The sequence below is a fragment of the Chinchilla lanigera genome, unplaced genomic scaffold (assembly GCF_000276665.1).
Source record: "Chinchilla lanigera isolate Chin_1 unplaced genomic scaffold, ChiLan1.0 scaffold00006, whole genome shotgun sequence".
Lineage (NCBI taxonomy): Eukaryota > Metazoa > Chordata > Mammalia > Rodentia > Chinchillidae > Chinchilla > Chinchilla lanigera.
Window position 1 is genome coordinate 42965398 of NW_004955407.1, and position 16475 is coordinate 42981872.

The following is a 16475-nucleotide window of genomic DNA, read 5'->3' on the forward strand; positions in this document are numbered from 1 at the left end:
TGAAGTGGTAACAGTGGAAGTAACAAATCAGATGAATGAGGCTGTACAAAAAATCAAATCAGAAATAATTTCTCATAACTACAGAGATGGTGACCATAATAAAAGACATGCTTAGTGACTCCAGAGCAGATGCAAGTTAAAAAAAAAAAAATAGAGCTTAGCAAAGTAATGGAAACTATGAACACCCAACACAGGAAAGACATGGAATCCATGAAACAGATACATACAGATATCCAGGAGATTGAAAGTATGTGCAGCAGAATGAGTCAGTGTGAGGACAGAATTTCAGACGTAGAAGACAAGATTGTGGTTAGAGATCATGAAAAGAAAGATTTCTTAAAAATAGCAAGAGATCACAAGAAATCAATGCAGGAGCTGCTAGATGATGCAAAGAAAAATAAGAGTGATTGGAGTCAATGAAAAATCAGGAGGTAGAGCAAATGACAAATCTATTCACAGAAGTCATGGTAGAAAACTTCCCAAACAGGTAAAAAGAATTTGACATACAGGTAAGTGAGTTATATAGAACTCAAATTAGCCATCATCCAAAAAAATCTACAACAAGGCATATAATTGTCAAGATTCCGGAAATTCAACACAAGAACAGAATATTAAAATCTGTTAGAGAAAAGAAACAAGTCACCTGTAAAGGAAAGCCCATCTGAATCACAGCAGACTTCTCAACACAAACACTCAAGTCAAGGAGAGCTTGGACTGTGAAGCATTTCAAGTCCTGAAAGAAATACAATGTCCAACCCAGATTGATGTACCTGCAAAATGGTCTTTCAAAATTGATCAAAAAATAAGATACTTCCATGACAAGGAACACCTGAGGAAACTCAAGAATACCAAAGCAGTACTCCAAAATGTTCTGAAGGATATTCTACAAAGAGATAACAAGGAGTACAACTGCACAAGCCCCAATAGAATAAATCTACTGTGCAAGGCAATTAATTTTAAAAAAGAGCAAAAGGAACCAACAAGAGAATAACATGACAAGGATAAGTCAATACATATTGGTTATAACCATTAATGTTAATGGTCTCAATTCACTAATGAAACAGATTGGGAGAATGGCTCAAGAAGCAGATCCAACAATATGCTGCATACAAGAAACACAGTTTAAAAATTTAGACAGAAAAATTGTGGAAAACAATACTCCATGTGACAGGAACCCAGAAAAAAATCAGGGTTAGCTATTCTATTTGCAGACAAAGTGGATTTCAAGCCAAGACTGATTAAGACAGACAAAGTCACTACATCCTGGTAAATGAACAATCCAAAAAGAAGATATATGCAAATATATATGCAACAAATACCCGTGCATCCAACTATGTAAAACAAATATTAAGAAGCCCATTCAAATGGGCTTTTCTTTTCTAAACATGAAAAATCAAATAAGCACTAATGCAGTTGTAATGGTAGAACTCGATACCCATTGTCACAAATAGACAAATTGACAAAAAAGTCAATGAAAGAACTCAACCAAACTTTTGAACAGGTAGACTGAGGTAGATGTCTACATAATGTTCCACCCCACAACATCAGAGTACACATTCTTCTCAGCTGCACAGAGGATGTTCTCCAAAATAGACCACATATTAACTCATAGAATATGCTTAAGTAGATAAAAAGGAATTGAAATTATCCCATGCATATTATCAGACCATAGTGCAATGAAATTGGAAGTCAGTGGCAAAAGAAGCCACAAGAATTCCATAAGCATGTGGAAATTAAATAGCACTTTCCTGAACAACTGAGTCAGAGAGAAAGTGGAGAAATTAGTTTCTACAATTAAATGATAATGCCAGTACAACATACGGGAACTTACGGGGCACAATGAAAGCAGTCCTAAGAGGGAAATTTATAGCAGTGAACACCCATATCAAGAAAACAGAGCAAGCTCAAATACCCTAATGTTGAATCTCAAGCTTCTCGAAAAAGAAGAGCAACTCAAGCCAAAGCTCATATGAGGGAAGAAACTATGAAGATTAGAGCAGAAAGTAATGGAATGGAGACTAATAAAACACCACAAAGAATCAATGAATCAAAGAGTTGGTTCTTTGAAAGATTAAATAAAATTAACAAACCCTTAGCCAACCTTACCAGAAGAAGAAAGGACTCAAATCCATGCAGTCAGGAATAAAAAGGGTAAAATTACAACAGATCTTGAGGAAATCCAGAAGATCATCAAGACCTACTTTGAGAACCTGTATTCTAATAAGATGGAAAATGCAGAAGAAATGGACAGATTTCTAGATGCATGTGAATTACCAAAGCTGAATCAAGAAGATATAAAAATTCTAAACCAGTATCAGTGAACCAAAAAAGAAAAGCCCACTCCCTGACAGATTCACTCCTGAATTCCACAAGAAATTTAGAGAAGGCCTAATGTCACTACCTCTCAAGCTGTAATGAAATTGAAAGTGAAGCAATACTCCCTAACTCATTCCTGAAGGCAAGTATTACCCTGAAACCAAAACCAGAGAAAGACCCAACCAAAAAAACAGAACTACAGGCCAATCTCCCTAATTAACATAGATGCAAAAATCCCCAGTAAGATACTAGCAAACAGAATGCAGCAAATCATCAAGAAGATTATACACCATTATTGAAATGAACAGTTAATGCTTACAATTTTTTATGCTCTGATTGATTTTGCATGCTTGTGTCTGGTGGTCTGAGCAACTGATTTGAAGGTGACAATATGCACTGGAATTACAATGGTGAACTCCTACCATCTTGTCTAGTGAAACTATTATCTCTAATGTTTTATTGAAGAATTATTTTCTTATTCTTTGTAATGGTTTGAGCAATCTTTCATTCTTACATCTGGTAACCTGAGCAATGTAGTTGAGGATAGCAATACGTAATGTGACAATCACTGTTGATTCGTATTATTTTGTCTTTAGACCCTGTATCACTTTTAATGTTCTTGCTTTGATTTGTTTATGTTCATGATATTGGTATGCTGCTACTGTTCTATTTGTTTGCTTGTCATTTATTATTCTCTTTAAAATAAAAAAAAAAAAATAAAAGATTATACACCGTGACCAAGTGGGATTCATTCCAGGAATGCAGGGATGGTTTAACATACACAAATCAATAAATGTAATACACCATATCAACATAGCCAAAGATAAAAATCACATGATCATCTCAATAGATGTAGAAAAAGCTTTTGATAAAGTCCAACATTCATTCATGGTTAAAAACCCTACAGAAAATTGGAATAGATGGTCTTTACCTCAATCTGATCAAAGCTATCTATGACAAACCAACAGCCAACAGCATACTAAATACATGAAAACTAAAAACTCACTCTAAAGTCAGGAACAAGACAAGGATGTCCATTGTCACTACTCTTATTCAATATAGTTCTGGAAACATTAGCCAGAGCAATTAGATAAGAGAAAGAAAAGGAATAAAAATAGGAAAGAAGGAAGTTAAATTATCATTATTTGTGGCATGATACTCTACATAAAAGACCCTAAAAACACCACAAAAAGACTTGTATATTTAATTCAGTAGCATATCTGGGTATAAAGTTGATATTCAAAAAACAATAGCATTCCTGTACACAAATAAACTTACAGAAAGAGGAATTAGGAAAACAACACCTTGTGGCAGACCACTTGGGTAACTCTCCTTGAAAGAGGCGCAGTTGTCTCCATTTCGGCTAAGCCTGACCTGTTTCCATGTATTGATATGTACAGAGCTGAGGAGGACTTTTCCTTATCCCTTTAATTGGCTTTAAGCAATGCATATCAGCCTAGCTGGAGGTGCTGATGTAGTCTTTGAAGACAGCAGGTGTGTTTCCCTGGAGCCCACCGCCCCCCCAGATTGTTTCCTTGTGTGAGCTGGGATGAGGCAGGATGAAGAGCATTCAATGCTCCACGCTGTCCACTGGGATCAGGCCTCAGATAGAGGCTATGACTTCTCGGGGGCTTGAAAGCTCACACATCAGAGCTGAAGCACTGACCCCAAAACATTAGATGCTATCTCAATTGTGTTATGCAGATTACTTTTTCTGCATATACTCTCTGCATACTGCAGAGGTGATTTCAGGCCTTCTACCTAACCCAGCTCACAGCACTCACCTACTTCGCACCATTCTCACAATTGCTCATCCTTAAGCCACTCCTTTCTTCATAAATGAATAAAACCCGGGCTCAGGCTTGGGTCAAAGCCTTTCTTCAGGATAGCCATAATTGTGGCTGGATTTAGGACCCCTTAGCTCCCCATAACTACAAATCATTCTCTCCATGGGTTGCACTGGAAGTGGAAGATTGGAATTAACTCACTAGGATTCCAATAACTTTTCCATAGGATTACCAAAATAAACTTCCTGGGCCACGGTAAGGACCAGGAAGGATCTCTGTAACACCTTTCACAATAGCATCCAAAAAAAAGTTAAGTAGAGGCTCGGGATTTAGTTCAGCGGCACAGCGCCTGCCTGGCAAGCGCAAGGTTGTGAGTTTCATTCCCAGTACCAGAAAAAAAACAAAGTGAAGTACCTAGTAATCAATCTAACAAAAGTAAAGATCTCTACATTGAAGAGTACAGTACTCTGAAAAAGGAGATTGAAGAAAATGAAAAGATACACCTTTTTCTTTGGTAGGAAGAACCAACATAGTGAAAATTTCCATACTTCCAAAATTGTTATACAGATTTAATGCAACCCTGATCAAAATTCCAACAGCATATCTCACAGAATTAGAGAAAATAATCCTAAAATTCATTTGGAATCAAAAGAGATCTAGAAAAGGCAATTCTGGGCAACAAAGGCAAGGCAGGGGACATCAAAATCCCTGACTTGAAATTATACTATAAAGCTATGGTGATAAAAACAACATGGTACTGGCAAAAAAACAGACCTGAAGATCAGTGGAACAGATTAGAATATGCAGAAACAACTCCAGACATATTCAGCCACCTTATCTTTGACAAAGGTGCCAAACACATTCACTGGAAGAAAGATAGCCTCTTTAATAAATGATGCTGGAGAAACTGGCTTTCCACATGCTAAAGATTAAAATTAGACCCATATCTTTCACTGTGCACTACACTAAAATAAAAATGGATCTGAGATCTAAGTATTAAGGCAGAAACACTAAATCTGGAAGATAGACTAGGTAGAACTCTTGAAGACATTGGTGTAGGCAAAGGCTTTATGAATGAAACCCCAATCACACAGGAACTATCACAAAGAACAACCAGCATCTCATCTTATTAAAAGGGTTTGCAGCCGGGCATGGTGGTGCATGTCTGTAATCCCGGCACTTGGGAAGCTGAGGCAGGAGGATCATTGCAAGTCCAAGACCAGCCTGGGCTACAAAGTGAGCTCAAGGCCAGCCTGAACTGCGTAGCGAGACCCTGTCTCAAAAAGACAAAAAAATAGAAAAATAAAAAGTTTTTGCACAATAAAAGAAACCACCAACAGAGTGAAAAGATAACCTACAGTGTGAGAAGACATTTTTGCCTGCTGTTCCTCAGACAAAGGATTACTATCTAGAATATATAAAGAGCTAAAAAAAAAAAAAAAACCAGACACCCCCAAATTTAAAGACCCAATGCAAAAATGGCTATATGAAATTAATTGAGACTTCTCAGATGAAGACATATAAATGGCAAATTATATGAAAAATTGTTCAACCTCATTGGTTATTTGAGAGATGCAAATTAAACAATACTGAGATTTCATCTCACTCCAGAAAGAATGGCTGTTATCAAGTTATCAACCAATAACAAATGCTAATGGGGCTGTGGGGAAAAAAGGAACCCTTCGCTGTCAGTGGGAGTGTAGACTGGTGCAACCACTGTGGAAATCATTGTGGAGATTCCTCAAAAAACTAGGATTAGAGGTCCCATTCAATCCAGCTATTTTCCTTCTAGGCATCTTCTTGAAAGAATTAAAAGCATTATACCACAGGATTTATGCACACCCATGTTTATAGTGGCACAGTTTGTAATAGCTAAATCTTGGAAACAGCCTAAATGTTCACCAACTAGTGAATGGATAAAGAACATGTGGTTGTTTTATACAATGGAGTACTACTCTGCCATAAGGAAGGATAAACCTGAGACATTTCTAGGCAAATGGATGGGCCTTGAGCAGGCCTTGAATAACTAGGACACGTGTAAATACCATGTTGTTTTGGTATGAGAAACTGAAAATGTAAATAAGGACCAAAATGTATAATAGATATTGTAAAACAGGAAGAAAATGTTCAAATGGGAAGGAGAACAAGGGAGGGAGAGAAGGAAAGGAAAGAAGGGAAAATAAAATGAGAAAAGAAGGAAAAAATGGAAACAACTTTTGTAAATGAGGGGAAGAGGGTTTCAAGGGAGGGTAGAGGAATGGGGAAAAAGAATCAATATATACCATGTACAGGTACAAATTTTCTATGATGAATGTGATCATTATACCTAAAATGTACCAATAAACTTAATTTTAAAAAAATCTATAAAGATACAATTCTGTGACATCAGCATTGGAAAGGGGTAGGACCTTGGCTATTTACAGAGCCAAATTTTAAAAATGACACTTAAGCTGGTAAAATTCAAGCTATAATATTAGAGCTTTGAGAGATTTAATGTAATCCCACTGTAACTACACAGAAAATAGCTGTAGACTATACACAAAAGGAAATAAATTTAAAATGTACCAAAAATCGACCAAAGATCGACTAAACACAAAAGACTATAATGCAGTGAGTATGAGACCAAAAAGTTGTAAGGCATATGGAATACAAATAGCAAGTGGACAAGAGTAAGTTGCTCCTTGTCAATAATTATATGTAAATGTATTAACCTGTCCAAACAGAAGACAGAATTTGTCAAAATGGACTTAAAAAAATCTGTTCACCTATATGCTATCTATAAGGGATTCATTTTAGGTCCAAAACACAAATAGTCTGAAAAGGAATAGAAAGCTAGGCGTACTGGCACACCTGTAATCCCAGCACTCGGGAGGCTGAGGCAGGAGGATCACTGCGAGTTCGAGACCAGCCTGGGCTACAAAGTGAGCTCAAGGCCAGCCTGAACTGCATAGCGAGACCCTGTCTCAGAAAAGACAAAACAAAACAAAACAAAACAGAATGGATAGTACATGAAAATATTAATCAAAAGTGAGCAGGGACAACTATACTCAAATCAGACAAAATTGAGCTTAAATTTAAAAAGGTTACAAGACACAAAGAAGGACAATATATTAATAAAAAGTTCAATACAACAAGGATATATAACAATTATGATCAAAGTACATGAAATGAAAACTGACAGAATTAAAGGGGAAAACAGATCATTCTATAATAATTGGAAACGTCAATACCCTAATCTCATAATGGGTAGAAGAAGTAGACAATGTAAGTAAGGAAACAGAGGGTTTACACAACCCAGTAAATCAGCTATATCTAACAGACACAGAGTACTCCAACGTCACATACATACTCTTCAGGGCACCTGCAGTATTTTCCAAAACACTATAAGTTAGGCCCCAAACTAGACTCAATGGATTAAAAAATATATTACACAGCATCTCTTCTAGGGTCAAGTAGTACAAAGTTAGAAATCAATAACGAAAACACGTCTGTGTTAGACCAGTCACAGCTCCTCTCCCTGGTAGGTGGCCCAGGGCTGGGCATGAGACCTAAACACCAGAAATTCCTTAGAGCCCCTGGGCAACTAGTTTTAGGGGAGAGGCCAGGCCGTCGGGAAGGGGACCTGGCTGTACTCCTGCCAGCTTCCCTGGAGTCCCCTGTCCCCCAAGCAGCCTGTTGCCCGGCCTTGGGTAACATCTGAGAACAAGGTGAAGCCTGGCAGTCCCACTTCTGGGACCTTTGTTGCTGGTCCTGACCAAGCAAGTATTTTGTTTTTATTTCATATTTAAAGACTACAGGGTATTGCTGCAGTAATATTTTATATAATACAAGTGTGAGCAAAAAATCAGTTGGTTAAAAAAATAAAATAGGAAAAGGTGTCAATAAGATTAGGTTTGATTTTTTTCTGGAGTGACTTTTAATAGTTGCAACTTGATTTTTATTTATTAGTAACTTTAATTATTTGAACTTATTTGAATATGCAGATACAAAAGCATCAAGTTCAACCTTGCACATCTCAACTTGACCAAGTGGCTACCGGATGTTCTTTTAGCACAGCAGGTCAAGAATGGCCTCAGTTAACACAGAGACTCATCCAAGAGGCCCTGTGGTGGAAAAACAAGCCCCATGAACTTTGACTTTGGAGTCATTCATTTGATAGACAACAGAAATTGCCAGGGAGTTGACATTACTAGCTGCACAGTGAGCTGGAGGGTAGACTCTAAACCCTGGTCCTGAGTCTAGCCATCCTTCTCCTACACACATGTTCTGCAGGGCCAGTGGAGTGTCATCTAGAATTTTACTGAATGCAGAATTTTCATTCTCAGTTCTGTTAAGTGTCAGTATTTATTGATTTAAACTTACCGGTTTGTGAGACATTTTTCTGTAAATGGTTAGCATTTAATTTTAGAATGTTTAGCATTAAGTATTTACTCAGTAATCATAGCTCACTATAGGAAAAAGGACTTAAATGTGACCATGCTCTTTTGGATGGGAGTGACAATGTGGTCAGGCCATCTTTAGGCTTTATTTAGATGAATGCTGAACAAATGTAAGGAAGGGAGCTCTTTTCCACTGATGGTGGACAAGGCTTTGTATTTCCAGATGTATTGGAAGCCATTCTGTAGGACTACTTTAGGTAGTCCTTTTTTTTTTCTGGGCTAGGATTCTACAAGGTCATGCCGGTTTGTATAACACATGCTTTATGATAAAAATTTACTTTCCTAAGTGACTATTGCCAGAAGTCCTGAAACCAGTCAGCTCACACAAATGCCTAACAGCAGAAATAATGACACAGCGATTTAAGCAGCCCTTGGAAAGAAGCTTTCAATTTTCATTCACAAAGCAAGTCAAGCTTCCTAATTAGCTACACATAGCTGGAGAGCTTAGCTCCTACTGGTCTGCCAGCTCTTGTTCTCTGATTCCCTGCATGGCTGTTGTCTCTGTTACAGGAACAGCTGGGCTGCTTTCTCTGTCTCACTCATGTTCGAAGAACTCGTGGCAGGCAGTGGTCACCATGGCAACAAAAGCCATAAATTCCTGGAAGTCACACTCTCCATCTCCATCTTCATCCAGTGTTTCCATGACTTTGTCCACAACCTCCTGCTCTTTGATTTCCTAAGAAAGATAGATAAGTGAAGTTGCCCACCATGTTTCTTAATGGGAATACAGGGATATGGAAAGAGTGAAAGTTGGATGACTGGCAGTTTGCATCAGAAATAACCCCAGAAATAACTTCTCAGATGAGGAAGTAGAAATGGCAGATTTCTCCTGTAACTTAGGAGTTTGTTGGCGACGTAGAAATCTCTGCAAGGTCTGTGTCTCTCCACCTCCTTCTTTGGGTTCAGTGGGACTTTGATTACTTAAAAAACAGATGGAACAACCAAGATGTGAAAAATTGCAGGGTGTTATACGTGAAAGCTCTGGAAAAAAATAAGTCTCTGTCAGCCTGAACTAATGACTGGAAAGAAGAAATGAACTTTTAGCACTGGTGTGTGTGTGTGTGTGTGTGTGTGTGTAACAGAGTCCCTGTTGTAAAGCCTTCTGGCAGATTATAATGTTTTGCTGAAGTATCTTGGGAACATGTCCTAAGGTTAACTCCTTGTGTTCTTTTTACTATTTGTGTTGTTTTCTAGGTGTGAGGAAGTGTTTTCCTGAAGGTTCTCCTTTCTTTTTTTTTTTTTTTTTTTTTTTTTTTGGTTTTTCTCCGGTACCGGGAACCGAACTCACGACCTTGCGCTTGCCAGGCAGGCGCTTTTGCCACTGAGCTAAATCCCCAGCCCCCCTGAAGGTTCTCCTTTCTTGAAAGCAAAGCCAAATGCACGATGAGGTTAAGTATTAAACAAAGAGTAGGTCTACAAAGATGGGGAAAAGAATGTGGTCACTGAACCCTGAAGAAGTATATAAATGCAGATTGTGTAGAATAACAAAACCCCAGGACTATAAAACTTGAAAAAGTCAAGTACCATGGCTGCTCAGAATATAAAAGGTTCAGTGTAAAAGACAGAGATTCCCATGGAGCTAGGGCGGGATCTGGAACCATCTCCCAAAAGATGGATGGGCGCAGTGCATGCCTTCCGGTTCCAACTGTAGGCACTACAGTTTGGGTCGGTCGGGAAGCCCACGTGCTGAAGGCGTGGTCCCCAGCCAGTGGCTCTGTGGAGAGGCGGTGGAGCCTTAAGAGGTGGCCCAGTGGGAAGAAGCTAGTCCTGGGTAACGTGGCCATCCTCTCCGCTTCCTGGCCACCAGGACCTAAACTGCTTTTTGCCACCATGTGCCCTCCAGGATGTTCTATTTCACCACAGGCCCCAAGCAAGAAAGCTGTCCATGCATGGAGCAAAACCTCTGAAGCTGTGAGTCAAAGTAAACCTTTCATCCTTTGGTTTGATTTTTTTCAGGTATTTGTTATAGGGATGGAAAACTGTCACAATAGCTTTGCTTATAAACTAAGTTACCTTGATAAAACCAGGCCAACAAATGTTTTGGATACTTTAATATGCTCTCTGGGAATTACTATAAATCATGGTTGTTACATGCTAAGCTTTTTCTTGTTTTAAAAGCAGTCATTAATAACAGTAAACACTCTTTTGTAGCTACTATCTGTTGAGGTTTTACTCTATATTAAGTACTACACACTCACTTCATCCTTGTCAGTCTTTTGTATAGGTTAAGAAACTAGAACTTTTTTATGAAGTCAAAGGCAGAATTGGAGGGACTGGATGACTGGTCATAGGATGACAGCTGTCACCCTGTGGACTTGAATACCTGAGAAAAACAATCCAGAATCAGAATCGGATGCCCCCAGCAAGCCTGCATGCCTGTTGCCTCCGAGGTGGAATGCCTTTGGGTGGATGGGACAGGAGAATCACACCCAGTCCTCCAGACAGCATGTCTTGCCTTGTTGCTGAAGCCCAGGCCCTGTCGTCCGGCAGGAGACAGTTCAGGAGGGTGGTGTCCCATCACCAGCCTTAATGTCATCCTCAGAGTTGGAACATAGTCACCAGTGTACTGACTCATTGTCTGGCCATTTCTTCTGTGGGTGATTGATCACTCTAGTGACCTAGAAGGAAGCCCATTGCATATCCACCTCAGGGTGTGCTTACAGCCAGCCTGTGTTCCAGCCACTTAGGGGTTATCAGGTTGCAGGTAGATTACAGGTTATTTCCATAGGGCATGATGCTGATGGACAGTGGGTGGCTGGCCCAGGGCCAGTGGGGAAGTGGGTCCTTGATGCAGGTATCAAGAAGTGCCTCCAGGGGCTGGGGATTTAGCTCAGCGGCAAAAGCGCCTGCCTGGCAAGCGCGAGGTCGTGAGTTTGGTTCCCGGTACCGGAGAAAAACCAAAAAAAAAAAAAAAAAAAAAAGAAGTGCCTCCAGCATGGGCCGAAAGGAACCTGTGGAGAAGGATGGGGCTCACCAGGAGCCCTCGTGCAGTTCTCTGAATAGGGGCAACCTTTTGTCAACATCTTGTGCTCCACGGAGTCCCCTGCAAGGACCCAGGACTTCCAAAGGAAGACTTCCACAGTGTGCTCTGTCAAGTGGTCATTCATCCCTGATGGGTCAGGATGGACTCTGAGAGCACAGGCCATCTGCTGGGCCTGCATCTCTCAGTGCTGAGTTCCTGAGGCTCAGTCAACGTGTATGGAATGAATATCTGCATCTTCATCTCCATGGTAAATACTAAACACCTCTTATTCTTAAGAGCTTTCTTATGTTTTCACTTTGGCCCATGGTAAGACAGTGTTTTTCTATTCTATTCTGCTGTCACTGTCACTTGTAAATCCTTTGATATTTCAGGGACAGATGATAGGATCATGGAAACACAGGGACCCTTGAAGCAGCCCCCACACTGAGGGAATTGTTGCTCAAATAAGTTTCCAGAAGCAAACCAGGAATCCCAAAACAGAACCGGTCAACTGCAGAGAAGCTCAGAAGTATAAGGTGCTTTTGTGAGTGGGGAGGAAAACTAGCAAATTCTATTTTAGAAAGCAAGACTCACCTCTAGGAAGTGGGAGAGCTCATTGTTGATGAGCTCCTTCAGTTCAGATTTCTTCAGCTTGTGCTTGTCACCTTCCCTTCCAGAATATTGATGGAAAATGTCAATAAGGGCAACCATAGCCTTCTCCAGCTCAGACATCCTAGGGGTCCACAGAGGAAGAAATGTCTCATCATGCTCTCTGCCATGTGTGTATATGATGTGCTCATGTGTTACATGCACAGACCTCAGCTCAGTGAGGGGTGGATTGGCCTGGGCTAGTTTCTTGAAGCCTGGCTGGACAGGGCATTCTGGGAGTCTGCACTTTTATCACAAGTCTTCACTGTGCATCTTAGGCCCTCTCTTCCCCTCTGTACCCCTGTGGCCTGGGAGATAAGCTCCCTCTGCTGGTTGATTCTATGGGAAGCTTTGGCAACAATACCAAGACAGAGCAGCTGGGGAATTTAGGGGCAGATTCCTACTCCCCGCCCCCCCATAGGCTGCCCTCTGCCCTGGCAGGGCTCCAAGACAAGTGGTTGAGGGCAGGTGACTGGACTTGGAACAGGAAGGTGAGTAGAAACAAATCAGCATGGAAAAATCAATAGCACCCTTCTACTCTATTAATAAAAAGCTAGAAAGGCCAGGTGTGGTGGTGTACACCAGTAGTTCTAGCACTTGGGAGACTAAGGCAGGAGGGTTGCTGCAAATTTGAGGCTAGCCTGGGGTACGTAATACATTGAAAGCCAGCCTGAACTATCTAGTGAGAGCATCTCAAAAAAATTAATTAAAAAAATACAGTAGAAAGTGTACTGTTGGGGCTGGTGATTTAGCTCAGTGGCAAAGCCCCTGCCTGGCCAGCATAAGGTTGTGAATTCGATTCCTGGTACCAGAAGGAAAAAAAAAAAAAAGGAAGTGTCCTGTTTATAGTACAATAACATTATCAAAGTTTAGAAAGAAAAATGCAGATTTTCCAAAAGATTTAATTAACATAAGATGCAGGGACTTATCTTTCTTTGAGTTAATGTATCAATTTGAGTCATTTTAAATAAGTATAATTTTTGATGGTTGAGGAATATGACAAAAGCAGCTGTAAAATTCATCTGGAAAAATAAGAATTGCCACAATTAAAAAAAAAACAAATGAGAGGTGTTTGATCTACGAGAAATAAAAAACTATTTTAGAGGCTACACAATGAAGCTAGTGTCCCAACACAGGGGAAGCATACAGCAGAACAGTCCTGATGATACCTGCTTAAGACAGGAGTGGTGGTGATCTTCCAAGGTGGGGACAGTACAGAAAAACTTCCTGTGTCCCTCACAGTGTACACCTGATGCTGTGCTGCAGGGTATCTGCTCCATCCTGGGATGGTGGCACACCTGACCAAGGGTGCTGGTGGCTTGTCTCACAAAAGCAAGCTGCTCAGGCAGAGAAGCTTGCCACCTTTAGGCCTTGAGTTCTAATTATTAAATAAGAACTTTTGTGTTGTCTTTTTTTTTTTTTTTTTGGTTTTTCTCCGGTACCGGGAACCGAACTCACCACCTTGCGCTTGCCAGGCAGGCGCTTTGCCGCTGAGCTAAATCCCCAGCCCCAAGTCATATTTTTTAATTTAAAAAGTAAATATTGTTGAAAAATTATTCCCATGTGAATTTATCACATCTTAATTTGTAATAAAATGCTTATCATTTTATTTCTGTTCTCCCAAAGGAAACAGAATTGAGGATTTTTATTGTGGCTTGAACTTTGTTAGTCTTCCTATTAATGATCAGTGTATTTGTGTTTTGCTCCTAAGTCCCTAAAAAAATCTAATATGTTGTGAACACATAGAACAGTTCAGATGGACTAAACCCTTTAACATGTCATACTCTTATTATTTGCACTTAAGTTTTCAACTATTGGTTTTTTAAAGAAACAAATCAAAAATCTCAAAAAATGTTTGCATTATTCTCATGCTTCTTAAAGTCTGTGATGTTGGGAGATGGGAAGGTAAATTATTTTTCTATGAATTATGACTAAAAGTATGTTAAAGCAGAAAGGGCACAAAAATTTTTTTAAAAAGGTATGAAACATACATTCTATATGCTAGAACAGTCCATAAAATGTAGTTTCTTTATAACCACACTACAGATTAATTAAAAATGTTTTCCTGTAAAATTCTTTCCTTTGATTAAAAAAACAGTTGGTGGTTTATAGGTTATCTTTTAAGGTAAATGGAAGTTAATACTCATGTTTTCTTCTCATTTCATTCTATGACTGTTCCTTTAAATCTTTTTATATTCAAAACAAGAATGTTTTGACTTAAATATCTTGGAGTGATACCTTCCCTATCATGTAAGGGGCCTTCTATAGATGGGGCTTTTCTGCCTGAGAAGTTTATGACTTAGGAAAAGTAAAACCTAGCATAAATCCCAATTTCTTCCACTCAGTTCATAACTTGTAATTATTTGTAAAGACCTTTTCAACTGTCATGTAATTTCTGGGGGTGTGAGGACCCTGGCATTCAAAAAGGAAACTGGAAAACTGGGACACAGTTACCCAGAGCCATGGGAAAGGAGGAAGGTAAATGTTGGGGTTAACCTGGCATTAGGCTCCACAGTAGCCCTCAGCCCTGGAGAGAAGCAAATCTTTACCCTTTGTAGAGAAGCAGCAGTGTTTGTGGGAAAATGTCAGCAGTCATATCTGAGCCACTAGACCTGGGGTTCTCTGATTTATGGAAATAAAAACAGTAAATGCATCTGTAGCTGTCTGATTCTGATGTAGTCAAGTGTCAACAAAGCAGCAGTAACATCAACAGTAAAGTTAGGCCAAAAATACATAATACCAATAGTAGTCTTGCAATGTCACCAGTTGTTCTGAAGGGGCTTTTTAAGCTGCCACCCAATTCCCAGCCAAAGTCCCTGAGTACCCTCCACCCCACCTCCAAAGCATTTTTTCCTTAGTGTCCTCAGCCAGGGGTTCTCCCTCACCTCCTCCTGATTGCCTCTTCAGTGGCGGCGTCTCTGGCTGCAGCGTCCTGAGTGGCAGGGGCATGGGCAAAGGCAGCCTTTTATTCCTTCCTCCCAGGGAGGTTGAGTGGGGGCCCTGGCACAGTCCTACTGCGGCCTGAGGCAGCCAATGGGGATGGAGGGCAAGGAGGTGGGGAGGTGGCAATGCAGCCAGATCTACACACAGGGCTGCATTGACCAGTGTCCCTGGGGACTTGCTGGGCAGCCAGATTGCACATGGCAAGAAAGAGAAAGGGGCAGGAAGTGGGGAGTCAGCTTTTATGCCTTTTTTTTTTAAACTTATTACATAAATACTGATGTTCCTCTAAAGCCAAGGTTGGGGGTGGGGAGAGACTGGGTTAATTGATTCTAACAGCAAATGTACAGCCAAGAACCAGAAGCTTGCAAGTGCAGACTGAATGTGGGAGATTGGGTGGCCTGTGCCTGGTTTCAGCATAGATCCCATTGAGCTCTTCACCCAGCTGCCAGCTTCCGGATTGGTGTGGCACCTAATGGATGTTAGGATTGCAAGTGGTTGGTCTTGGGCCACACGTGGCTTCTCCCAAAGATGCTCAGCCCAGTGTCTGCATGGACAAAAATGGGCATTAAATTTGTTTCTTGGTGCTTTTATGGAAATCCCTTTGTTTAACCTGATTGAAGACATATGCCAGCTGCACCTCCTGGCTTCTCCTGTCATCCTGGGTGAAGTTCACAGGCTGTCCAACCTGAACATGCTTTGAAAGTGTCACATCCAAATGCCTTGTGTGTACTCCTCTCCAGGGCCCTTGGCTAGCCAGCCACAGGAGAGCCAAGCCAAGATGTCTCCTGCCTGTCTTCAGCGGTGCCTGGACTGAGTCTCTATGCCTGTGCCGTGGGAACAGCACAGGGCCATGAGATTGCCTCAGCCTGGACCTCACTGTGTCCCCCACGTCTACATGAGCACACTGCGGCACCTAATTACCCCCCTGCTTCACTGGGTTTAGTGAAGAGTTGGACACATACTTGCTCCGTGATACACAGAACTTGCATGGGTCTGAGGAAGGAGCAACAGGACAAGGGTGTTGGGTGTGGGACCTGAGCCCTGGGTCCCCTTTGGTGTACACATGCATACTTCAGCCTGCTCCCTGAGGGCTAAGATGCTTTGCTGTGGGAACCAAGCAGGCTGCCCTCGGAGCACAGCTTCCGCTGCTTCCTGGGTAGCCTGGGTGGTGCTGCACCCACCTGTGTCAGGATCTTGGGAGGCTTGGGAGTATGCACAGACTCCCAGGCTGGGGAGGATTGCTGCTGCATGAGAGGGGCTCTCATGTGTTGTGGTGCTCAGGGGCACAGCCTGAAGTACCCATGAGTTCATCCGACTGCTGAGTCTGAATCTCAGCTCCACCATTTAACAATGGTTCACCTGTGGAGAAATTACTAAGCC

General features: G+C 40.9%; 1 protein-coding gene across 1 annotated transcript; it reads right to left on the minus strand.

Annotated features, from left to right (window-relative positions):
• Positions 1-7186: 7186 nt before the first annotated feature.
• S100b (S100 calcium binding protein B) lies at positions 7187-15113 on the minus strand. The gene is made up of 3 exons (XM_005375939.1): positions 15038-15113; positions 12099-12237; positions 7187-9218 (listed from the first exon to the last, which is right to left on the minus strand). Exons 2-3 carry the CDS (start codon positions 12234-12236, stop codon positions 9078-9080), a joined length of 279 nt encoding a protein of 92 aa, XP_005375996.1. The 5' UTR covers position 12237; positions 15038-15113; the 3' UTR covers positions 7187-9077.
• Positions 15114-16475: the final 1362 nt, after the last annotated feature.